The sequence below is a fragment of the Rhododendron vialii genome, chromosome 7a (genome assembly GCF_030253575.1).
Source record: "Rhododendron vialii isolate Sample 1 chromosome 7a, ASM3025357v1".
NCBI lineage: Eukaryota > Viridiplantae > Streptophyta > Magnoliopsida > Ericales > Ericaceae > Rhododendron > Rhododendron vialii.
The window spans coordinates 4,307,422-4,333,833 of record NC_080563.1 but is presented as its reverse complement, the minus strand read 5'-3'; the positions used below and the strand labels follow the sequence as shown (position 1 = coordinate 4,333,833).

Below are 26,412 nucleotides of genomic sequence, written 5' to 3'. Positions count from 1 at the left end.
GTGAAGAAACTGCCATGAAAGCAGTCACATCAAAGCTACAAGCATGCTATTTCGGGCCAAATTGATTTGGGACAATTCTCTTGGAAAATTTGATTTCTGTGGTGGCTTCGGTACCAAGCTAGGTGATGGTGCAAAAAACTGTTAACCGAGGTTCCGTGAGGGTCCGACCCGTAGGTCAGTACAAGTGGATTGTGATGTATTGGTTCGGTTAAACGTTCGGTAAAGATCCTTCAGTGCCAACCTCGGTAAACTGCCAGCAACATGCAATACAATTGCATAAACGTTCACACGGAGCTCACGCAAGGAGAGTTTGTTACGCCAGAAGGAATCAAAAGAAGATACGTGGCAGACATGATCATTGTGGTCAGATCTGATCATACGCTCCGTAACCGTTTCCACTCCTGTCGTCACATATGACGTCACCCGAGGCGGTTACCCGGATGTATATTCCACGCGCTAGCTTGGAGGGCAAGCAAACCTAGGTCTATAAATACAAAGGGATACTGGCCTTTTAAAGGTATGCCACTCTACCCTAACCCTAGATCTATATTCTCCCCTGAGATCTGACTTGATCATCGGAGGGTCACAGGGCTCCTCCAGCCCTAGTGACTTATTGCAGGTCCAGGGACGGAAACGAACCAGCGGAAGGAGAACCCAAACCCAGGCCAAGGTCCTGTCAACTCGAACCCCTTCAATTTCATTTTCGTATAGGTATAGCACGGATATTCTACTATGTTTTTAAAAGCCGTAAATTAGAGCATTTGTCCGACTAGCCTTTTAACACTCCTTTCTGACTTATTCGAGTTTCGATTAATGTTGTTCAACAAATGATGCCTACCGTTTGTTAGCCTTTTCCGACCTCCGATCCATACGTAGTTAGAAATACATGCCGTTCGGATTCCCGCTATGTATAAATTCTGCGTCCCATTCACATCTACAATTCGAATGTAACAACTAGTGGAGCAATTACATAAACATTCTTCAGCCAACCGGTCGCAGAAAACATATAGGAGTAAAAGATTAATACCTTGGGGGAGTATATATATATGCTATTGATAAATCTTCACTACTATTACTCCAGTGGAGTTACTACTCATTCTATAAAATCATAGATAGATTCTCGTCAACCCAAATTAATCTCCATATGTGTACAATTCTTATTAGCTACCCGCTACAAATGGTCGACATAAGTTATCCCAACTAGTAGTGGTACTTGGCACTAAACTTCCGAGCCATCCAAAGACTCCAAACGTGTTTTGGATAATTCAGATCCGAGCACTCTCTTTCCTACTTAGCCGACCACTCTCCCTCTCCTCTTTCTCAACCTCTAAATCCTGGCTGTTCAAAACACGTTTGGACGACTCGAATGCGCGCTCAGATACCACGTGGACTATACCCTTTGCACCCAAAAATTTCTCCAACTTGTGAATGAAAAATGCCATAACAGCAGTCACATCAAAGCTACAAGCATGCTATTTCGAGCCAACTTGGGACAATTCTCTTGGAAAATTTGATTTCATATGGGTATCCGTAATCCGTATACCATGGATACTCTATCTTTTTAAAAGTTGTAAATTAGAGCTTATGCTAGACTAGACAATGACACTAGCTAGTAGCCTTTTTTTGCAATAGAAAAAGATTTTATTAATCTTTATCAACGATTACAAAGATTAAACGGAATAAGAGCACACTGTCATAAGTTACCCTAGACTATCGAAAAAGAACAACAAAGAAGGCAAGACGCCAACCGAATACCAAAAACCCAAAGAAAACCGACCTGAAAACAAGCAAACACCAAGCAAGCCTCAAGCCTGAAACAAAACAAAAAAACAGATCCTACAATATCAACATCGCAGAAACCTTAAAAAACAAAAAAAAACACTCAACACTTAACACTCATTTCTGACTCATTCGAGTTATTTTTTTTTTATAACTCAGGTGTCCGGACAAGCCCACTTGCAAGGGTCTTAATTGAAGACAGAGCAAAACTCTAACACCAAAGGAGTTGATAGTTAATACTTGATAGCATCCAATTGAAGGGACTTAGCACACCGCCGGAAAACGCCACACAAGACCCGAACAAATCATAAGACAAGACGCCAACCCCCGAAAAGGAAAAGAAAGTGCCCAAACCTAAGCCCAAGAAAACCACAACACCGAACCCAAACCAAAACCACTCAATCCAAACTGCTACCCTCTTCAGTTTATTACTCCTAGGCCTATGGGTTCTAGGGTAGAGAGAATTCCTATTGACTGTCTTTCCCTTGGGGGAACTTCCTTAGGCCCCGTTTCAGAACATTTTTTTTAAAAATAAATATTTATTTCATATTTTTAAACTAAAAAATAATGTAAATAAAAAATAAATTTTTCATTTTTTTCACCGTATTAAAGATCTCAGTGAGATCTATCAAACATGATCCATATTGATAGGAAAATTATTTGCGTAAGCACATAATTTTTAAGCTTGAAATTATCTTCTTGAAAAATAAGTACTCATTTGTCATTCTGGAACAGGGCTAATCCCAGAAGTGACGGAACTTTCTTTCACGTGGTGAGGACTTACGACTTTGATTAGAACTTGACTTGTCAAGCCATGCTCAAAACAAAACCCAAAAAGCCTCTAAAAATAGTTTCATTTTTATTAAAAAAAATTGAATTTCGATCATAATTTTTTACTTTTTAAATTTCTCTCGTTACAACGATGTAATAATCTTCAAAAAATTGACGAAAAACTAACAAATACAAAAAAAAAATTGAAAAAAAAAAATTCAATTAACTTATTTAGCCGAACGGAGCCTCAATATAATCTGTTATCCAATCTAAAGTGGTGTTGGGCACTGACTTCTCCGTGATTATTCTTTAAATGGGTGGGTGATCGTTGATGATTAACTTTGTAAGAAACTGCCATGAAAGCAGTCACATCAAAGCTATAAGATGCTATTTCAGACCACATTGATTTGACACTTCTCCTGGAAAATTTGGTTTGACACTCTCTATGTTTTTAGAAGTCGTAAATTAGAGCTTATGTCGGATCAAAAAATAAAATAAAATTAGAGCTTATGTTAAACTGGCCTTTTCCATCGCTCATTATTCGAGTTTTGATTGATGCTTTCAACAAATGAGGCCTACCGTTTGTTAGACGTTTTGGATCTCCAAAATTAGAAATACAAGTTGTTCAGATCCCCGTTCCGTATAACTTCTGAGTGCCATTTATGCTCAAATTGATGGAAATGCATATAATTAGAGGGCTTGAGGATATCATAGTAATCTATATAATAAAACAGAGTTGTGTTTGAATCCAAAAGACAACCAACGCTCCAGATTTATCTCTTCCTCCTACATAAATCTCTACCCTCCATTCTACAAAACGGCATGTCCGTAAATTGATAACTTTTTTTTGACCATTTTCTAATTACACATTCCCCTTCTATTTTCTATTTTGGAAGAGAATTAGGGAGTAAACGTAGGGGGTGTTCCAGATAACCTTCCTTTTTTAAAACTTCTTTTTTTTCAATTTTCAAACTCAAATATAATGAAAATGAAAAATATTTTTTTGATTTTTCTTGCACCGTATAAAAGATCTCAATGAAATCTATCAAACAAGATCCATATTGGTAGAAAAATTATTTGCGTATACAGATAATTTTTGGGCTTGAAATTATCTTCCTTTTTCTAAAACCTTCCTTTTGTTTAGTTGGAACACCACCGTAATTGCTTAATTAGTGGCAAAAGCTAATTGGCCAAGACAATTGCTTAATTACAGTAGATTTTTGTTAAATCTTTCAACGAATGCTTTTAGTTATTAAATCTTTGATTTGGTGGGTAAATATTTCATCCCTTGAATCCGTATATTTTGGACCATTAGATTGGTACATATTTTTTAAACGGAATTAGTTTTTGAATTCGTATATACGGGTAGCATAGCCAGCGACATATTTGAAAAGAATTAATGAAATGAAACCTAAAATACTCCTTCCGATTAAAAAGAAAACATTTGGCCCTTCTAATTAAATTTCAATTTGTATGTATCTCCAAACATTTGAAATCCCATGATTTATGAGATCGATTATAAACTGAAAAGGAGAATACGTACATATATGGAATTGATTTAGTCTATTTTAAATCCATAGATCGATAATTGAAAAGGAATTCATAGGTAATTGATTTAGTCTTTTTAAAAGGAGAATTACATACATATCACTTGGGATATAGACAAAACTGTATATAAGGAGTCATTTCCGCCTCCTATTTAGGCATTAGGTAAAATATATAAGAAGTCTACAAGCTAAAAGGAATATACCTTCTATTTAGGAATGTGTGAGTGATTGGTTCCCTGTGATTTCCTTATCACATAAGATTTAAATTTTAGAAGATTTAAACTTATCACTACGTTTTAGAAGTCCCCGTTTCTTAGAAAACCAACCTACTGTGTGCAATTGATACCTTCTATTTAGAAGTCCACATTTTTTGGGTTTGTTTGTCACATGCATAGATTTTTCATGTCCTCCAACTTCTGAACGACCATTACCTATAGTGAGGTAAGTTTGATTTTTTTTAGTACTCACTAAAGTTCGATTTCTTTCTTGAACGATTTTTAATCATATTGGGTTTCTTTTGCCAAAAACAACTTCCTGAACGACCATTACCGATACTGATATAAGTTTGATTTTTTCAGTTCTCATGCAAGTTTGATTTTTTTCATGGACGAGTTTTACTCATATTGGGTTTTTTTTGCCGTAAATTATGAGTTTCTTGACTAATTTTTTTTAGTTTTATTGCAAGGGATTCAAACATCAAAGGATTTTTTTCATTTCTCATGCAAGTTCAATTTTCATATTGGGTTTCTTTTGCTGAAAATTGGAAGGAAAAATATGAGTGTGCGAGAAATTTTTTTTTTTTGACAACCTTGCATGGGTCTTTTGCGTTAATCCTAACTTTGTTGTTTATTCTACCATCTTCTTACTTTCTTTTGTTGTTTATTCTACCATCTTCTTACTTTCTATTATTTTACTACAGAAAAGATCACAAGAAATATATTTAGAGAATTCTTGCGTTGAGCTTAAATTCAAGGTACTGCAATTTTTTTAGTCTTTACCTATATGGAGATTAGTATTTTTTGTTTGATTAGTTGTTCTAAAAAAATCGTGCTTATCTAGGTTTGCAAAAGATGAAAATGCACAAAAGTCAGTAACATAGAACCGCACACATAGATTTTCGCTCCCACAGGCATTAATAATTTCAAATGCCAAGAGAATTCGAATAAACCAATTTGCGTTTCGAACCAATGTAAGATTTTTCCCTACATGATTTCATGGTTAATATTTGGGCATGCATCATTATATAACTACACTTGAAGTTTTATTGTAGGTAAACTATTATCGCGTTATTGGCCGCATTGAAAAAATATATGTTGAACATCTATGGATTGATTTATGCAATACATGCTATAACCAAGTTGACAATCAGTACGGCTGGTTTATGTGTAAACATTGTGGTAGAGAAGATGTGTAGACTGTAACCAGGTAATCAATCCACACATCTTTAATGAGTAATACAACTTATACGTAACACATACAACTTATTTGCATTTATTGTAGGTATAATGCAAAGATGGTTGTAAAAGACTCCACTGGCTCAATGGAACTCTTGGTAAAGGACACGAAGGCATAATTCATCTTACAATGTGTCCCTTCATATCTGAAGAAATTAATGTTAAAAGTAAATACTAAAAAAACTATATATATAAATTACACTGTATATAGAATTAAAATAATATATTAATACATTTATTTGTGATGTTCTGTCAGGATAATGGGGCGCAAATGCTCAAAGACTACATTTCTCAATTTAATGAATGTCCATACGTGTTTATTATTCCTGCTCCAAAGTTTGGATGCGTTGACCATTGTGCTCCCGTGGTGACTTTTGTATTAAAAGTTGATTGGTCAGAAGAGTGTTGGCATATTTTCAAAGGTAATAAAACGATTTAAATTATTGTAGGGGTGATAAGTTGTCATTTTCATTTAATTTCCAGTTCATATTTATTTGCGATGAATTTAATAATTCTTAATCTTATTTATGTAGGGAAATCGAGAACTGGCAAAGAGACATTGGATTCATCGTGATAAGAGCTTTTTTAAGACATTGAAAATTTGATAATGACATTTTATTTGTTAGGTTAAGTTTTACAAGAATATATTTGGTTTGACGTAGTTAATTTTTATTACGTGTGTTGGGTGATTTATTGATTTTGAAAATTTGTGTCAAACTTGAATATTATTTGCATCTCGAATTGTCCTGCACATATTCCAAAGTTTAATTTGTTCCTACCCATTTTTTTAACATGCCCTCCTTTTGCTCATTGTTCCACAAATATCTTTAGTTGTATTCCAAATATGTTGCGCCGTGCCTTCAGGCACGGGCATTCGCTAGTACTAATTAAATTGTAACAATTCTATTTTTTCTTCACCTCCCAAAATCACTTTTCAAAAACAATGCAGAAATTGAAGTGTTATTAATACAACCTCAAGAATTTCAACTAATTGCTCTTTTTTATACACACTCATTCCTCACATGAACATAGTTAGAATTTGACCACACTTTGAGCATATTATAACTAACAGAGTTGGTATGGAGTTGTATTGCCTGAAATCCAAAAATTTTCTCTACACATTTACTTCCGCAATTTCTTCCCCCAAAAAGTGTAATGACCCAAATTCTCAAATACCACAAAATAAAAATATCAACAACTACGTGATCTCTCACCCAATCTTATCAAGTAAATTAACAAAAACCTTCCTCAATTATCAACACATTGTTTTAGGTTTTCTTTTCCCCCATGTAGTCTCCCCTTTTTGTTTGTTTTTTTCTTCTTTTAAAGGAACTGATTACTCACCAACATGGTATTAGACAATGGGTGGAGATTCGAAAAATGAAGCTACGATCGAGAGAGAGATTGTAGGTGCAAACTTATAAGGAGGAGATACGCGGCGGGCGGAAAACGCTGTTGTAATGGAGAATGAGTTGAGTTTACGATGGCGGTGGGAATGATTTCGAGAAGCATGGGGATGCGCAGAATAGAGAGAGAGAGAGGAGACACCCAAAAGACAGTGCTGTTTTTTTTTTTGATCCAAACAACAAAAGTTGATGACCAGTGGGTGAAAAGAACTAATGGTATTTTTGTAAAATATTTGACAGAGTGTGGACACTTTCTTAAGAGAGTTAGAAAGCACGTACTCCTCATCTCTTTAATCAAATCAATCTCAGCCCTTCTTTTAATTTGTATTTGTGTGGACCCTACACCATTATGTTTTATTAGGCAGAAGATATATGCTAGCTATTGATTAGTCTTCTTCACTATTACTCCAGTGGAGTTACTACTCATTCTATAAAATCATAGATAGATTCTCGTCAACCCAAATTAATCTCTCCATATGTGTACAATTCGTATTAGCTACCCGCTACAAATGGTCGACATAAGTTATCCCAACTACTAGTGGTATTTGCCGGCACTAATTAACTTCCCCCATTATTGTTATGGAAATTGATATTGCCACTCTCCCTTTTTGTTAATGTCATTTATCTTCTCTCATAAAATAAATCATCTAATCAAGACACAAATAGGAGTGACATTAACAAAAAGAGAGTGGTAAAATCACTCCCCGTTGTTATTTGTAAATATAAAATATATAGGTGATTTTGTAGCTAGATTGCGTTTGGTTGGTGTTCAGAAAGTCTACGCTCGCCGCTCAAAATTCACCTCCTCCCCTACCGTTTTCAATCTTTTTGATAGTCCGGATTTAAAAAATAAATAAATAATCCGCCGACACGGATGGTGTGAGGTTGAGCGGTGAACGTAGTACCGTTGATCAACTTGTGAATGAAAAATGCCATAACAGCAGTCACATCAAAGCTACAAGCATGCTATTTCAAGCCGACTTGGAGAATTCTCTTGGAAAATTTGATTTCATATTGGTATCCGTGTACCATGGATACTCTATCTTTTTAAAAGTGTAAATTTAGAGCTTATGCTAGACTAGACAGTGACACTAGTTACCTAGTTACCAGCCTTTTTACTCATTTCTGACTCATTTGAGTTTTTTTCTTTTATAACTCAAGTGTCCGGACAGAGCCACCTGAAGGGTTCTAAGGCTCTGTTTCAGAAATAGAATAAGAACTTATTTTTTGTTCAATAATACGGCTTGTTCCACAAAAATAAGGAGGAGATGCTTATTTCTGAAGAATTTATATAAGTACCAATAGGCGCCGGGGAGGGAAATCGTACCGACGGACGTGCCGGGCCGTCCAAAAATTCTATAAAAAAAATCCGAGGGGGCCGACGCGGGAATCAACGGCATCCAAGATGTGTAGGGTGTTTGATCCGAGCACCCCTTTTCCGTGTATATATGACCGTGTATATATGATCATCATATATACACGAAAAAGGGGTGCTCGAATTAAGCACCCTACACACATCGGATGCCTTTGATTCCCGCGTAGGACCCCTCGGTTTTTTTAAAAAAAAATTTTGGACGGCTCGGATCGGCCGTCCGGTGGCCGGAGATGGCCCGGCGCGGCCGTCCGTACGATTTCCCTCTACCGGCGCCCATTATCATAACAACAGCCTTATTTTTTGTATAAGGCAACTTCAAGCTCAAAAATCATGTGTTTACGCAAATAATTTTTCTATCACTATGGATCTTGTTTGATAGATCTCATTAAGATCTTTAATACGGTGCAAAAAAAATTGAATTTTTTTTTCATTTACATTATTTTTGAGTTTGAAAATGTAAAAGGAACTTTTTATTTGGGTTTTGTGGAATGACCCTTTTTATTATTTTTGAATGAGAAGTGGCAAAATAAATACTTATTTTTTAAGAAGGTTTCCGAAACGGAGCCTAAATTGAAGACAGAGCATCAAATGAGTTATAGTTGATACTTGACAACATCTGAGAAATTTTGAACCTGAAACTTTGAGATGAACAAACTTCTTAAGTCATTTGCCTTAACAACTTCTCCAACCCCGAAGTTTGACTTCTTTGAGTTTTGATTTAATGGTGTTCAACAAATGATGCCTACGCGTTTGTTAGACTTTTTCCGTGTCCATAAATCGCTCAATAACGATACTCACACAACAGAAATGCACAGAATCTGTGCACAGATTTTTGTGTGGAGCCCATTACAGATTTCATACAAATGATCCAAATCATACATTAAATATAAATTATTTTTTCAAGGGCCTCTGCGAAAATTTTGCTCAATCCAATACTTGTAGTTACTCGATCCAATCATATAACTTTTCATTATCCTAGAATCGAAATGAAAACTTAAATTATTGGATCGAGTATCTATATGTATGGAATTAAGCTGATTTTTTACAAGGACCCTTGAAAGAATATTTTACATTTAATAAATGGTTTAGATCTGTAATAGACTCCACGGCGAATTTGTGTACAAAATCTATGCGTAACTGCTGTGTGAGTAGCAGCGTTGTAAAAAAATGAGCATGTTCAAGTGGTTTCTTTTTTTTTCCGTAAAAAATGAGAAGATTATATTGATAAATATCTAGCGGCACTTACAAAATAGAGATAATTACAAAAAATTTGGACAAAGCCAAACTAATCGTCTAACAAATATAAAACGAGTAAATTATAAGGCAATCAATGTCTTTTATCATTACTCAGGCATGACGCAACAACAACGACACTTCTAAACTGTCCAACATCTAATTAGGAGTCTCAAACGAGAAAAAGTGCAAAGTTAAGGACAAAAGACACCAAATACCCAGACGATTAGATGCACTCCAACTAAGTACGAATGCACTAATGAACTCCCAAGAACTACAGATCTGCCACGAGTTGCCCCACCAAAGACATCGTATAGGGATAGAACGCTGAAGCACATATATCATTGTGAAATAACCTCAATTGAGAGAACCCGATCTATAGACAAAATTCATCCAAAGACGAAACTAATAACTCTCGTAAAACGAGAGACAAAACTCTCACAGATCAAACAACAAGTCGTTGATCTAGAGAGACAGAAGAAAACAAGGAAAAAACAAAGAAAGATAGTGGAATAGTACTATAGTTTTCCCCTCCCGCCGCCGTACACGGATATGGAACCCACCAAGGGGGAGGGGAGGGAAGGGGAAAGGAAAAGAGGAGTTGTGATGGTTGGGGTTAATTTTGTTTCTTTCAACAATAGGAAAAACCACTCAAATAAATAAAATGAAAAAAGAAAAAAGAAGAAGAGACATTAATGTTCTTACGAATAGCTAGCCAAAAGAAAAAAAAAAAAAGACGAGACATTAAATTGTTCTTACGAAGAGCTAGCCAAGCAAAAGGAATTGCGATGGCATCTTCATAGTTACATTATTTTTTTTTTTCCATTATCAGTCGGAAACAGGTCATTCTCTCATAATACATCATCTTTAGTTCAAAAAATACTTAACCAGTTGTTAAGTAAAGGCCTTGACTTAGGAGTGTAATATGCTTCCGAGTGATTCGATAAGTGAAACTAACAACATACGGATTACAATTTTGTGAGTGTGATATGCTTTTAAATCCTACTTTGTACTACGAAGGATTCGAATCAAGTTAGGGTTTGAGTAGACAAACTGAACGATCTAGCCCAACCCAATTACGACCCAATTTTTTTAGTGTACTGGCATGCATGGAAATGGACAAAGGGAGAAACTTATTCACGGAGCCTCTGTGAGCCGCTCAATTTCGCCCATCCGTTTTAGTTTTGAACGGTCAAAATTCTAATGAAATTTTTTCGGAAAAGAGTTGATAGCCGAGATCGCGCTCTGTAAAAACTTAATCACGGGTGTCTCGAAAGAAGGTGGAGATGCCAATCATTAACGTCGGCAAAGTTCTAGTTTAATAGTACTACTAAACCAAAACCAAAAAGGAGACGAGAAAGACGAGAAATTCCACCTGAAAGGCAAGAAGAAACAAAGGTGATCAATATTGAAAGGGAAATGAACAATGTTAATACTCACATTGAGTTTGATCTCTGGAGAAACATTACTATTAAATGAAAATGTTAATCTTGTGGGAGGAAAAAAAAAGTAGTAAACTAATTAACGGGCAATCTTATTTTCAATAACCAGATGTTCGAATCAGCTTACACGCACCTCGTCAGGGTCCTGAAATTGACGACCAGGCAAACCTCTGCTAATTAACAAGCCATCTTGTTGACAAACATTCAGCCCACCAGCAGAGCATGTGCAGTGTATCTTGCAAACAGATTATCTTGTCTTCTTAGTTTAAAAGCACAAGCAAGAAATTAATTGTTAATCCCTTAAACTAATTCAAAACCAGATAATCTGTCAAAATTAGGTACAGATTCGATGAATTCTTTAAAGGTGAGCTGGAAATTTGTCACATGGCTAGGCTATTAAGATGGGAAATCAATAAAATAATTGGATCCACAATGGTTAGAGGTTAAAACATGGTCTGCATTTCTTGTCCTTCTGCAAAATTTAAGGTTGACAATGTCACGTATTATCAAGAAAGTCAAACTAGTTGGTGTAGATTTTACTTCTTTTTTTTTGTTGGTTGTAGTTTACACTTTTGGTGGATACGTACAAGGTATGTCCATGGATACATGATCAAATTAATCAAAATTCCATTTGTTTTTTCGAATTGAATTTATATTCTGAATGTTTGATGGGGGCATTTTTTTAGAGAAATCTCCCCCAAGAAAATCTTTAGAAAATTAGTCTTCCGTTCCACTATAGATGTTTGGACCAAGGCACAATCCACTAACATTTTTTAGCAATGCAGAATGTCTCAGACCAACTTGTGTTGACACCTCGTATTGATCCTTATAGCTCCTTCTCATAGCCGTTTCACACTCTTGTGTAGAAGTGAGGTGGCCTCAAGAGTTGATGGCAAATAAATCATTAAATTTGATTTTAAGCAAACCCATAAATCTCGGGTCTTCACCACCTGGTGAATCCCAAGTTTTTATATATTTATTTATCCACGAGGCAATAACTTCATAAAAAAATGTCTTCCGACGTCTACAAAATTTCCATCCAAATACAGAGATAAAGGAAAAAGCCAAACCGGGAAAAATAAAGATAAACATTGAGCACAAAGCAGCAAAACAAGGGATTAAAGTGTCCTAAAACGAGCACATAGCTCTCTTTGTGTTACTGCACTGATCCAAGGCCGACGTAGAGAAGATAGGATACAAGGCACAAAGATGCCTCCGGATGGCGAAGTCTGAATCTGAGGCAGCGACCAAAACGCCTTGTAAATCAGACAGGCAGTCAAGCAAGAAGGCGAAGAAATCGATCCCTTGGACTGCTATCCAATAAGCCCGCCCACCCGCCGGCTGGCTTCGGACAAGGAAACAGGGCACCGTCGACTGAGGGGGGTAGCGATTCCTCGAACCAAAAGCAAAGGAGAAGACTCCGAGACAAGCCCCCGTTGCCATGGCAGGCTCCGGGCGCAAAGACCGGAAAGGAAAACCGAAATGGCTTCATAACTTGAAAAATTTTCCAACTCAAAAAATATTCATTATTCGTACTTCTAATTATTACTCTCATTATCTTTAATCATTACTCTTATTTCTCTCCCTATATCTCTCCACTCATTACCTCTATCTCCAATTACTACCCTACTTTCTCTCTCCATCATTACCCCAAAAATTCTTTTCAAATTTTTCAAAGTTGTCATCCAAACATAGCATAAGACCCCAATTCCACGACCATGACGGCTGGTGATTGAAACCCACCCCTCCGCCATCCTTACAAATCCGTTATTACGATATTCTACTGAGGGATAATCAGTTGAGCAGATAAAATAAAAAACCATGCTTTGAAAACAAGATGATTCATAATTGGCCGATATCAAACTTCAATATCAGTGAAAAGTGGGGAAATATTTGGTTTTGTTTCTGTTCTTTTGGCTGCAATATAGAGGAATCCAATCATATGAGCTGGACTTTAGGTTTCTAAATCAGATCACAGTGATTAACCTTTCTATTGATGTTGCCTTTTCAAATAGAAATATCATTGTAATGTTTTTAGTAACATTCGAGAGGGTTTTTTTTTTTTTTGGGGTACGTAACATTCGAGAGGTTGTTTCTCCTATAAATACTATGGTGAGACCATGTTTTAGATACCATGTGAGTTGTTTTTCATGTACGGATAGAATGGGCCCCATCTGCCATGTTTCTTACCAATGCAGGAATAACAACTCACGTGATATCTAACATGTGGTCACCTTAACATTGATGTTCTCCTAGATACATGTCCGTATTCCTTTTGCCTTTTTTTTTCTTTTTTTTTTTTCAACTCAAGACCAACTCACTAAACTGGTGTTGGTTTCTTGATAAATCAAAATGTATCTAATCAATGAATTTGTTTGGCATGGTCAATAAGTTCTGAAAAATCAACGGTTTGAATCATCAAAGTAGATCTACGAAGCGGATAAAAAAAAAAAAAGTAGATCTACGAAAGACCCACTAACAAGATTGGACCATCATAGACTAGAGAGAATCCGTTCCTTCTTTCTTCCCCAAATTTGCTTGACCTTTTTCCCATATATAGAAGTCAAACGCTGCTTCGTGAGCTCTAACCCTGAACCTCCCAGCAACCAAGTGCAAGTACAAGGCCATTAGGCTAGAAGCCCAGGTCTCCATTTGCATGATCCTTCATCTTTGCGAACATATTGGTAATCTGTTTTTTTGTTTTCTTTGATGGGAGACATCAGACATTGGCATTCTTAGCTTACATATCTTTTTTCTTTTGTTTTCGATCGGCCAAAAAAAAGGGTGGGGGAGAGAGCAACCGGCTTAGCTACCTTCCCTGTATGTGACCATAACCCATAGAGACTATATGGCGGATCTCAAAAAGGATCAGCCGCCCACAGGTTTTTACTCCCACTCCAAGGCACTATAGCCTACTAGAGTAGTAATAAACATCTCCAGCATGGCATTTAGTATACATGACTACTACCGCAAGCGGGTTCAAAGTTGTGACAGCGTAGAAAAGTGCGAACATCGAAATTGAGCTGCAAGTTGCGACCACTTAGAAAAGAGCGAACATCGAAATTAAGCTGCTTTGACTACTCGTCGCACATCCCAGTACTTAAAGAGAGATGATAGTAAGCAAGATAAATGTTGGAGCAGAAGCTCCAGTTAAATGCAAATGAAGACAAAAGGGGCCTAATTCAAACACCAGAGACACGACACATGAAAATACTTCATAACCGAAAAAAAAAACCAGATCCCCATAATAGACATGGATAGTTTTCCACAGAAATACGTATCATGAACAAATCTCCTCTATAATTTATTAAGTGACAAAGATAATGAAAGCCCTATGATACACAAAAGCTATTACTAAATGATAAAAAATGGCGTATGTTACAAATTGAGAGAGAGAGAGAGTAACAATTCTAACCAATCAAGTTCTCAGCATTTTCTCGAAGCCGCCAACAAAAAATCAACAGTTTGAATTGCTGGAGGCCTCATTGACCTCTTTTTCTGTTTTCTTTGCCTTAAGATCATCAAGATAGTTCTGATAGATATAAGAGGCAAAACCCCAAAGAGCTAGAAGCAAAGCAATAATCTTTACACCATTCATCTTGTCATGAAAGACTATCACAGCAGCAATGGGAGTAATAGCCAAAGATAAAGTGCTGATGACATTTGAAAACAGAGAAGAGACGACGAAAATCAAACCCACGACACCAATTCCGCAAATTTGCCAAGCCACAGCTGTCCACACCAAAGTCATCACATAAGCAACTCTCCCCTTACCAAATCCATCCATTTCTCCGTGTAAAGTTTTCCACTCACCACTTGCGAAAAGGCCAACCATACAAACACAAGTGGCAACGAGTGACGTGAAAATTTGCATTTCCAACACCACGGAAAACGTTTCCTTTTTCAAAACCTTCTGGAATGAAAGCTGTATAAGGGAAAGGAGAAGAGAGTATAGTGCAGAAGCTCCAACAGTAGCTAAAAATCCAAGGATGTATTTTGATCGAGAGACTCCGGATGGCGCATCAGATTCATCGTTTACAGCAAGGAGAGAGGCGGATAGCGAAAGGACAACCACAGAGTTCATAATTAGTGCAGTGAACTTCTGATTATTGATAAAGAAAGAGAAGACTGCATTAAAAGCCAATTGAGTAGCACAAATGAGGGAATAAGTAGAGGCGGCTAGGTATAATAGTCCAATGGAATAAAGCATGTTATCACCCGCAATAACTACTCCAAGAACAAAGTAAAGTAAGAAAATAGTCTTCAGTGGAGGAGAAGGAGAAGCAGACAGAGGGCCTTTAGAGGAATGGAGAAAAAAATATGGGATGAGGACAATTGGGAAAGCAGCAGTTTGGACAAGGGTAGCCATCCATTTGCTATTTCCACCCTGATCATAGTAAAATCTTCCAAGAATGACAGCAGCAGCTTGACCAGCGACAATAAAAAGTACATTAAGAACGACCAAAAACCACCATTGCCAGTGCTTAAGCTTGAAGAATAGCGGTGGGAGAGTTGAAGTTCCATCTTCTATCAATATTGGCTCTTGATAATCTGCGAGTGGTTAAGAAACGGGGGAACGCATTATAATCCCTAAACAAAGGCAGCTCATACATTATCATTTCGCACAGAAACACAGATCAAGGCTGTAATTGGAATCAGAGAGAACAACAGGAACAACAAACTTTATTCACAGCTACAACAATAAGGAAATGCAGATAACTTCTGTCGTATATTGAGTTGCTTGGAACACCAATCTGCATTGAATATACAGAAGTTGTAAATGGGCATTGCTTTCACAAGGTAGAAAAGTAGTTGCCCATGCCTAGGAAGATTTAACACAATAGGATCTCTGCTAGTACTCAGTATCTTTGATTGAATTCTTCAAAATCTTAAAATACTTAACAGGTTATCATTAGCGGCTCTATACACACCCCTCCACGAATACATCACCATATGCAATTGCAAAATATGTTAAGACCTACAGGCCACCTACCAAAATAAGAATAGCTTAGTCTAGATCTATAATTCTTACAAAGGAACAATCATTCCAAAGGGTCTAACTATAAATGTTGCATGATCTTTCAACGCCAAAATCACCCTCAACTTCTTTCAACGACTTACACGTTTGTGAAAAAAGCATTACTCCAGTCACATTAATTGCGTGTTTCCAGAGGCCAGCGCTTAAGAAACCAAAAAACAAGATGATTGCTAATAGAAGTCCCCACCAATAAATTGTAAGATCCTACAGTCATACCAACACCTACAAAAACCAACTGCCCTGGTAAGTAACTAATGAATTCCTGAATGACCTAACAAACCCTGTATGCGCTAACAAATCCTAGATGCAGATTGCACCATAGCCTTTATATTGTAATATCGACAATCCTTTTACCATGGAGTCTGCAATAACGTGCTGAACACTTGTATGCTCAAGCCTCAAGGGGCGCCTTACATTCGTTGAGTTCCATCTCATAATGAGGTAGTCTATGCCAACATACTATGGGGGCTTTCATCTTTCTCATTCTTATAGAAGAAAACTGTAGTCTGTAGCTAAATTTTACTCAATGTCTTAATAATGATCGACAACAACCTTGATACCCGCAATCTTTCTGTTAATTAACATGCATGTCAGTCAACTAATAGTTCTTCGTTTCTTCTAAGTACCTCACAAACATGGTTTGCGGCTTTTCAATACTTGACACCAGGGTTGTCCCCCTTCACAATGAGAGCTACTGCATATGCAAAACCATGCTTTTTCAAACACAAAACAATATTCCTGATGAAGCAAATCCCTATCCACATTTGCAAGTAGTTTACTCCAAGCAACCTAAACATATATACATGTTCCATAACTTGCAAATCAAGTGACTGTCTAGCTGATAACTCTTTATAGCCAAATTCTTACTAATCATTGTTAGCATACTAATGGATGTCAGATAAGCAAATTGTTCGAATTCCTGCCCCTGTACTTCCAACAAGAGCTTTGAGGTAGGCGTCATGTACTCCCATGCATTTGACTAGAGTTCAAACCTTGCAAACTACAACTAACGGCACTGACTTTCTCAGAGCAAAAGAAAAAACAAGCGCTTTGAGGTAGTAAATCACTAAGTGGGAATCTGTCATCAGAGATTCCATTGGTGTTAAAGTATGCTGTTATTGGACTGAACATAATCAGGATTTTAACTTGCCCCTTTCGCTGCACACATGGGGAAAAAAAGAAAAAGAAAAAAACAAGATACAGAATTCAATGGAACACCACTTCTAAAAACTCCTGAATCCGAATAACATGTGACCAAAGTAGTCATGCAGATTAGAAACAAGATGCAGGTGCATAGCATTGAGAGAAATCTAATCATAGGTACAACCCAAACACCGAATAGTGACAGAAGTCATTATATACCGATACCCATCAATCATTTGAGTCTTCCCCGGCGGAAGAGAGAGAGAGAGAGAGAGAGAGAGAGAGAGAGAGAGAGACCTGGCATGTTTTGAAGCGAAGAAAGATAGGTACGAGAGAGCCCTCGAAAGAGAAGAACAGGAGATTTGGTTGATACTACTCCGTAATAATTGGGAGTTGAGACCCTCAACGGCGGTGGGGTGCGAATTGGAATCCTACGAGGACGAGAGGAATGAGAAAAGGAGAGAGAAGTTGTGGGCCTTTTATTATCTACGGAGTATCTAATAATCTGCCGCATTAAAATTAACTATCGAATATGTCTGTGAACAAGAAGAAAGTAAGTAAGCATGATTAGGATAGAAATTAGGAAAATTTTAACGCTAATTTGCAACTACTCCACTCAATAATACTCCATTCATAGTGCTTCACAGATACCCTTAAAATCACATTCTGATCACATTGCGGCTCGAATCATTAAAATTTGATCGAAAACTATAAGGTGTTTTTTTAGGTGTCTAATTAGTTGTCCCTGAAACCGCTCCCGATATATATATATATATATATATGCATGTAACTTACTTGGCATATTTTGCATATTCCTCACGGAATATTGTTATTAACATCATACAACCATATGTACGAGATTTCGCTTCACTTTAATTGAGATAAAAAAATTAACGTACTATCGAGTGTTATGAACGCTAAAGTTTATAGTTAGCCGCTCTACGCGACCACGAAAACTTCAACCAAACATTATGTGAGAAACTCCAATTATTTACCCAATAAACTGATCACTCATTAGTAGTCAAAGCGGCTTGTGTTTGCATGCCCAAAGTCAGCTTTGGATGACAAAAAAAGTGGCCCCATGAATTGCTTCTTTCTTTCTTTGCTTAGAAAAAAAGAAAAGAAAAAGATATAATGCTTTTTTATTTGGGCACATGGAAAAATTTCAGGATATACTTTGTTTCGCTTCATTTGACTTGTATTTGAGACGTTTAATTATTTAAAAATGCGCAATCCCTTTGTACAGTGGAATTCGTTCACATTTGCAATAGCAAAAAAACCTCGATCCGTTTGGATTGATTCGTTCGCATTTTGCTCCTTTGGCATGTACTTCTACCGGCTTAATTACGTTACAACCAAATTGCAAATCATACGCAAGCTGAGACGTTGATCGGAAACAAGTCATACGTCAGACGTTTTGTGGTCTTTATGCACATGGCATCAACTCAATTGAGAAGCGACAACTAATAGCTCGATATAACGGATCGATCCCATATGATACAGATGAGATCAAATTCTCATATCCGTCTCAATCGTGCGACAAATCGAACCCAAAATTTCATTAATAAAGCTGAACGGAATCCGGACAGGTGCTTAACATGAAACCTCGACAAAATAATAGTCATTCGCTCATTCTCACTAATCATCCCACGAGAATCACACTGACAACACTTGACAAAGGTTCGGACCGGTTTGACTGCAATCATAACTACCTGTTCGAGTTGAACTTCAAAAAAACAACAAAACCCAAAATTTATAATGTTATCACGAGAAGAGCTTTACAGATAATGACACAACAATCCTCAACAGGCACATCCTCCGGACTGTTGTTGAGACACAGATGCATTAGGGTTGCTGGACTTGAGATTTACATCAACCATGTCTTCTTGCTTTGTTGAAGATAGTGTTTCCATTCCAGGTAGGGCTGCAGCAATCTTCCGAAATAATGCCTGGGAAAAGGGTGTGTTCTTGTTAATTGACAATTAGCCAACAAAATGATGATCTCCGATACACCATACCCAATAGTGAATGAAACAAGAACATATGACTCAGAAGTCAGAAACGCTTGCAAATGAGAAGAAATAATGCTCGTTTCGATAGACATGGATTTCAAATGAAGGTATTCCACATTCTTACACAATGAGATGAGAATAGCTCAATTTTCATTTGATAGCTTCCCTCTGGATTCCAACATTAAATTTGAGAGCTCTATGATGATGGATTTGAAAGAACTAAATAAGAAGAGTGATTTGAAATCCTTCATGTTAAGGATTGTAGTTATACAAGGAACCAAACAAAACACATCTCTAATCCATTTTCCACTCTAGTTTCACAAGCACAAGCTCTTTTGTTTTTACTGAAAATGATCAGAAAATCCTGAATTTAGAATCCACATCCATCAAACGTACCGTAAGCTTTATTCAATATGCCTTCTAGTGTCTACCATTGAATGTGAAGTAGTATGTTCAAATATTTTCCTGACTCAAAACCAACAGAGATGGTGATGATCATGGCAATCTTAAAAGAATAAAGTTTGGGGCTACAAATACCAAATAGCAGCATGATTAGAATGCAAGTAAGCATTACGTTGAAGTACTAAAAGAAGCAGACAGAGGATAGGGCATTAACATTGACACACATACTTGCATTTCATTAATCTAGCCAACAGCATTTGTACGAAATAATAACATCCTAATAGCATACCTTTATGTTGAAGCCAGCCTTCGCACTGGTTTCTATGAACATAACATTCATGTCACGAGCTTTGGCTTCTGCTTCCTCTATCGAGACTTGTCTATGGATCAATCACAAGATGACAAACGTGAGCAACAAATTATAGGATCTGGGCGAAAAGAAAAGATGACAAGATGGGCTGTTGCAGAAGCAATCAGTATATTATTGCTCGTATATATTGATGACTACTTGCGGAAATGGGAGTGCTCTGGCATATAGACTAATGTCATCTGCGTCCCTTCTATACCTTGGGGCAAAATTGGATTAAGCTTCTCCTCTGAACATTGGCGGGATTCAAGTAATAAAGCTCTACAGCTGAAAACATAATGGGAAAAGACGGGGCAGATGACACTATGTGTTATGCAACTGTAAACCTCAGGGGGCAGGGTGGAATTTTATGCACATGAGGGAGTCAATACATTCGTTAGAAATCTCAAGGGGTGTATATCTAAGTTTCTCCATTCTGTCCTAGGAATACATACTTGAAGTCAAAATCACTAAGTAGAGAAACCACTAGGAAAGTAGATAACCGACTAGTTCAGGAATCAGGATAATCTAAAACAAGGACTGTCAATCATTACCTTTTGTCAACAAGGTCAGTTTTATTGCCCACAAGGACAATTATAACATCACTCCCTCGCTCAGTGCGAACCTCCTCAATCCATTTTGCGGTGTTTAAGAATGATTGCCTGCCTAAGAAAAAGCACAAAAAACACATATAAATAAACTTATTTATACATGTGGATCACACTTGCAAAGATAGGGGGGAAATGCATACTTGCAACATCATACACAATAACTGCAACAGAGGAGTCCCTAATATAACTTGGAATAAGACTCCTAAACCTTTCTTGACCAGCAGTATCCCTGTAAACAAACAGCATACAAAGTGAAACAAATTTCAGAAACTAATCATGTCTGAGTTCAATGTACCATTTTTTTCATTATCAACATTAGCGATCACACCATAAAAAGGCAACATGAGTTAATATCAAATGCTAGCCTATCAATGGCTATTCTACCAAAGCAACAGAAGAAATCTATTACTACCAGGCAACCTCTGGGGCAGAGTTTCAACTATCTTCTAATTGCAAAGAGCCAAATAAGAAAAGCAGCAGTGTTATATTGCTAGAAATTGGTACTAAAAAGTGGGCATCAAGCCCATCAGAATGTCAAAAACACAACAAAGTGGAAAACCTAGCAGGATAAGCATTGAACAATAAATCAACTAACCGGTAACAACTACTAGGAAAAGTTGTTAATCACTGTATCATAGAACCTCACAAAAAACATGCTTCAACAAAGCAATAATCTGTCAAGCAACGAATACATGCAAATTGCTAATTACCATCTCCTGGCACTTGACAATTCTACCCCTAATGCATGCTGTCCGAATTTTTTAAACACATTGCTGGTTGAACATCCTGATCTTGCCTTGAATAAGTTGATGTCTCAAACACACCTTGAGATTCATTATGTTAAGCTTTTAGCTAGCTACTTGTGCACATCAAATATAGGTTCAGAAGAACTGATAAAAAACACATCCTTCTGAAGTGTTAAAAGACAATATTAACATGGTTCACATAAACTAGGAATCTAGGATGTATCTGACCACCTGTTTAATCACATTAACATCATGAAGCCATGACAGAGCACGTATCTAATAACATAATATACAGTAGTACAAGCTACACAAGTAGGAGTCCCGGCGATACACTCCAATAGAGAAAGAAGATTGGAATAGAAAAAGCTGTCCGAAGTTTTTATCTGAATTTAGTGATGTCATATCAACCTTTGCACCGCCATCTCAAGTCGCTTAGAATTTCTATCAACACAAACAGAAAAAGAAAAGAAAAAGAACATGGCCCGGGCAATCAGCTCATTTCATCTAAATTCATCCTCTCCTCCCGAGAGCGAGTGTAAAAGGTCAATCTAAATCCCAATAATATCTATTGCACCACACAACACTGTCTAATTGCAAGTTCAATTAAACTCATATATCTGCTCTTGTGCAAGCAAACATACTCTAGCAAATACAAATAGAAGGAACTGCATCGCTTACCAGAGCTGTAATCGTACTGTACGATCTTCCAGATACATGGTCTTTGATAGAAAGTCGATGCCAATAGTAGCCTGAATCAAAATTTTATGGTGGATAAGTGCAAATGAGAAAAAGGAAAAAAGACATACCAGTAAAAACATATTTTAGTGTTACTAACACCTAACAAGATATACACAAGGAGACTTACTAATTCCGCTCACAAAATATCCAATGTCAATTTGTGATTATGGAAGAAAAATGCTAGAGTTGCTACATTAACTCTTAACCAAATCAGATAAAACAAATTAGAGAAAGAACCGACTACAGTAAGATATAATGAATCCTTTCCAATTTCAATTGTAAAAATAAATAAGGGTAATTGCATTTTTACGCCCGTGAGGTTTGGCACATGCAGGGGAATGTCGTCAGAGACTTGTCTTCCATCTCACTCTCTAAGCCAACAAAGAGTTTGTTCTATGTAATCTATAGGATATCCCAACTAATGCCAATTGGTTCAACTTTGTATAGTTTATTCTGGGTAAAACTCTCCAAATATTTGGCTCCCCTTTTGTTTTTGTCACCAGTGGACTTTGTTCCATAGTGATCCCTATGTTTTGAATCCTGAGTTTATCTCCCCACATGCAAGCATTTTAATTATTTGTTGGCTAGCTTGATACAGATTGTCAAGCTCATTCTACAAACTACTTAAACTTTTGGGTTGCAAAGAAAACTAGAAAAGGTTCGTTCACCAGGTCTTAGGTGGTCGCAAGGACCAAGCGTCCATCCTGATTTTGTTGCTCTCTATTGAAACTATACATGCGCCCAAGCAGCATATGTAGATAAAAAATCAAAGATGATACGGAAACAAATGAATAAGCACAGATTCGGACACGCAGATGTGTCTAAAACCATCTGATGTGTGTGGGCTTCACATCAATTGTGTTGGATCCACATGCATTGACCATTCCGGACACATCTAAATGCGGATACGTGCACATCCATATGCGTCCATAGCATTGCTCATAGAAAAAAATGCATCCCACTTGGCCGTAGATTACCTAAGACCAAATCTTGTGAAAATTCCTAAGAGTATATTAAAGATCTTGTCAGAACTATAGAGCCGTCTTTTCAAAAACAAGCAAGCTTAACAACGTGGAAATCTGCATTAACAATCATAAAAGATAATTTTCAGCATAATTAAACTCATAAGTTTCCCGGGTTTTTTCTCGTATCTTCCCATTAACCAACCGAGAATTCATAAGTACACAACAAAACGCCAATAATTGGCAATCGAAGATCAAGAATCAGCTAAAGGCTGATAAAGAAACCAAATCGCTCAAGCTCGTGTTCGCTCGTTTGAGATCAGTTTGTTTAGGTAGCAAACCAAGCTTGAATATGTTTTTGAAGCTATCAAGCTCGAACAAGCTACCAGCACGGCTTGTTCTACTTATGATGTTTGAAAAACTGAAGCAACTCGAGTTCAGTCCATGATCGACCCGATTAAAGCTCATGGCGAAGTAGCTTGTTAGGTTTTCAAACCCAACTCGAGCACGTTTGGTTAGTTTTATCATCCCTAACCTAAACTCGAGCGAATACAATGCTGAACCAAACAGATCCATACTGACACACGCAAGCAAGAACTAAATAATTCTCGTTCAACATATATAACGAATACGTTTGTATTCATATACCTGGTACGTGTTATCGAACTTGTCGTACATGAATCGGGTGATGATGCTGGTTTTTCCGACGGATTGATCGCCCAGGAACACGAGCTTGTACTTGGCGAGGGCTGAAACCGGAGCCATCACTTGGATCTACCCGAATAATGAGGCGGATCGGGTTGTGTAGCGCCGAGATCTCGCCGGGAAATTCGATGTGCTTGGGGTGGGCTTCGGAATGGTTGTGATCCGCCGTCGTACACAGACGGATCCTTAGAGAGAGAGAGATTGGTTTTGCGCGTAAAGGGAATGAAGAGGTTTCGAAGGAGGGAGGAACGCCGACGGAAACAAAACGGCTTTGTGCTTTGTTGCACGTGACGTGACGTCTGTAAATAATTAAGTTGCGAGGCTTCTTTTTTTTCGTCTTTATTCAAGTTTTTCTTATATTTATTAGTTTTGTGTTTAATTTTTTTAAATTATTGATTTATCTCTTCAAAATTTATGAATTTTATTTTAGATATTTTAAAAAATATTTGAGTAAGAGTTATAATTTTTTTATTTTTCCAATCTAGCGAATCAATAATTCAGAAAAATTAAACGTAAAACCAACGAACACGAAAAAAAAATAATGACAAAACGTAAAAATTCCAAAAATTCTACAAAAATAGCGGAACTTATGTTTGTCTAGACAGAATGCTATGTTTGGATTGGTGTTTGAAAAAATAATTGAAAAAATAGTAGAGATAATAAGTGAAGAGAGATAGATGGAGAAATATTGAAAGTAAAAAAAATATAGAAAAACAATTTTGAAAAATATTTTTGAATTGTAAAAAAAACAAGGAAGAAAATTCTTCCCTTGTAAGTCTGTAACAAAACTAATTAATTTCCAAAGATGAAAATTCTTCCCTGTAACAGAATTGCTTCAATTGCAATTCCCCATAAAACAAAAAAAAAAGGACAACTGAGAAAAGATCGATATGGTTTAAATCAAGGAAAACGTCTACTTCACCACATTATGGTTTGGGGTCGGGCGGATTATCTCCCAAACTTTTGAACAACCACACGCAACCAATGTTCTGAATATCGTACCAGCCAGGGTACCGGTATTTTTACTGGTACGGTATGTATCGGTACCTGTCAGATACTGGGTACCGTTTCAAATTTATCGCAACTACAATATATATAATAATTATATATAATCATAATTCAAAAAAATCCCTTATACTATGCAATTTCATTATAAAATACCTATGTGTTTGCATCTTATCCCACATTACCTAGTTACAAAACTCTTTTCCATCTTAAATGACTTTGCATACTAATGGACTTGTAAATGAGGACCCAATGAGAGACCTCGCGCGCTCGGAAAAATGGGTTGTCCGGTACGCCGGTACCGGCTGGTATTTGGTCCGGAACGGTGAAGTTAGGGGTACCGGTTTCTCATAAATTAACTACATGCACCTATTTCTGAGATGGGGTGCGCATGTCGGAAAATTATGGTATTACTTTTACATGTCTTTCTAATTACCAAACATACTAGTATCATCTTCTTATTTTCTCTATCTCCCACCACGGCCCAAAGTAAGCCATCCCTTTGCCTCACCTCCTCATTTTCCACAACAGACTACTCTCTTCTTTTCTCAATCTTGTTGCTATCTGATGGAAGTAGAGTTGCAATTGAATCTCAAAACTCTGTATTGAGTTCAGAGACAAATTTTAAGCAATCAATATGCAATGCAAGTATACGTGTGTATGTGTGGAGAGAGAGAGAGGGACATGTAGAGTTATGGAAATAAGTTAATTTGTCGATATAATCAATAAAGAAAATGGATATACATTCCTAATAATCAAAGTATTCATATAACCAATTTTATGAGTGGAATGGAAGTTTGTATTATACTTACACAGAGCGATGGTCCAATGGAGTATGAAATCGACCGATTAAAACAACAGGGCATAACCCTTTAAAAGAAAAAGGGGGGAAAAGAAGGGACATTATAGACTTTTTATGTTCCTTGTGACGGAGTTGCATGTGCGAATGACTCCAGAAATTGGTGGAGTTTTTGACACGGTCAGGTTTGGGTGTTCGTTGATGGTGGTGGTTTGGTTACTTGGGGGGATTGGTCGACAGCAGGGGGCGGAGGTGACTGTAGTTTTGGGCCTTTTGGATGGGCTTGGCTCATACTTTGTATGGATTTGGCTAGTTTGGGCTTATTTTTCATATCTGGGCATTGTTCGGCCTTTTTTTTGAGCTATATGTGATTGATCTGGGCACATTTAAACCCTTAGAAGTTCAGGCATTTCGCCCTTAGATTGTAGGGCTTTGCTCTATTAGGTGTTTGTCCAATCTTTGGTTGGATCTCCCTCCCCTCCCCCACTTGATGTACCCTATCACGTCTTCTAATAAACTTTTTGCCATTTAAAAAAAAAACAAAAAAACAAAGAGGGGTTTGTGGTTATGTTCAAAAGTCAGGCTGGTGGTCCGTACAAGCCCCAAACTATGAGGGGGTAAAGTGGACTTTTCCCTTAAAATCAACTTCTTCTACTTTTTCTTCTTTTTAAAATTTTTTTTTTTTACCGTGAGTTGCGCCACATGTCCAAAAAAACAACTCCAGGTCCAGCGCTAAACAAGCTCATGGCTTTACAAGCTGGCATCCTTTGTCTTAATCCACAGTAATATACTCTACTTTAATTGTGTTAATCCACTGTTCCTGTGGATGAATCTTTGCAACATGACAAGATTCTGCTATGTGCTCTAGTCTGTCATTTTATCTGTCCAATATGCATCT

The 26,412-nt window shown here is 37.1% G+C and overlaps 2 protein-coding genes and 1 long non-coding RNA gene across 5 annotated transcripts; 1 reads left to right on the top strand and 2 right to left on the bottom strand.

Annotated features, from left to right (window-relative positions):
- Nucleotides 1-5,373: 5,373 nt before the first annotated feature.
- On the top strand, nucleotides 5,374-6,232 carry LOC131334099 (uncharacterized). Its single transcript, XR_009202049.1, has 4 exons — nucleotides 5,374-5,522; nucleotides 5,598-5,718; nucleotides 5,808-5,973; nucleotides 6,085-6,232. It is a non-coding gene; the product is annotated as an uncharacterized LOC131334099 (long non-coding RNA).
- A 7,975-nt stretch (nucleotides 6,233-14,207) lies between these two features.
- On the bottom strand, nucleotides 14,208-17,690 carry LOC131333596 (probable purine permease 11). 3 transcript variants are annotated; one of them, XM_058368199.1, is made up of 2 exons: nucleotides 17,486-17,690; nucleotides 14,208-15,558 (listed from the first exon to the last, which is right to left on the bottom strand). In XM_058368199.1, exons 1-2 carry the CDS (start codon nucleotides 17,490-17,492, stop codon nucleotides 14,465-14,467), a joined length of 1,101 nt encoding a protein of 366 aa, XP_058224182.1. In that variant the 5' UTR covers nucleotides 17,493-17,690; the 3' UTR covers nucleotides 14,208-14,464. The 3 variants fall into 3 exon arrangements, with proteins under 3 accessions (XP_058224182.1, XP_058224183.1, XP_058224184.1); XM_058368200.1 differs by having other exon boundaries at nucleotides 17,408-17,502; XM_058368201.1 differs by lacking the exon at nucleotides 17,486-17,690 and adding an exon at nucleotides 17,414-17,436.
- A 1,033-nt stretch (nucleotides 17,691-18,723) lies between these two features.
- Nucleotides 18,724-23,988, bottom strand: LOC131331960 (ras-related protein RABH1b). Its single transcript, XM_058365941.1, has 6 exons — nucleotides 23,654-23,988; nucleotides 21,984-22,054; nucleotides 20,700-20,788; nucleotides 20,503-20,614; nucleotides 19,892-19,982; nucleotides 18,724-19,137 (listed from the first exon to the last, which is right to left on the bottom strand). Exons 1-6 carry the CDS (start codon nucleotides 23,768-23,770, stop codon nucleotides 18,991-18,993), a joined length of 627 nt encoding a protein of 208 aa, XP_058221924.1. The 5' UTR covers nucleotides 23,771-23,988; the 3' UTR covers nucleotides 18,724-18,990.
- Nucleotides 23,989-26,412: the final 2,424 nt, after the last annotated feature.

Bases quoted from the DNA above. Each gene is read 5' to 3' on its own strand.
- LOC131331960 (XM_058365941.1), bottom strand. From the start codon at position 23,770: ATGGCTCCGGTTTCAGCCCTCGCCAAGTACAAGCTCGTGTTCCTGGGC. The intron at 22,055-23,653 runs GTATATGAATAC...ATTTTGATTCAG, and splicing joins AGTTCGATAACACGTACCAG to GCTACTATTGGCATCGACTT. The intron at 19,983-20,502 runs GTAATGATTGAC...ATTGATCCATAG, and splicing joins ACTGACCTTGTTGACAAAAG to ACAAGTCTCGATAGAGGAAG.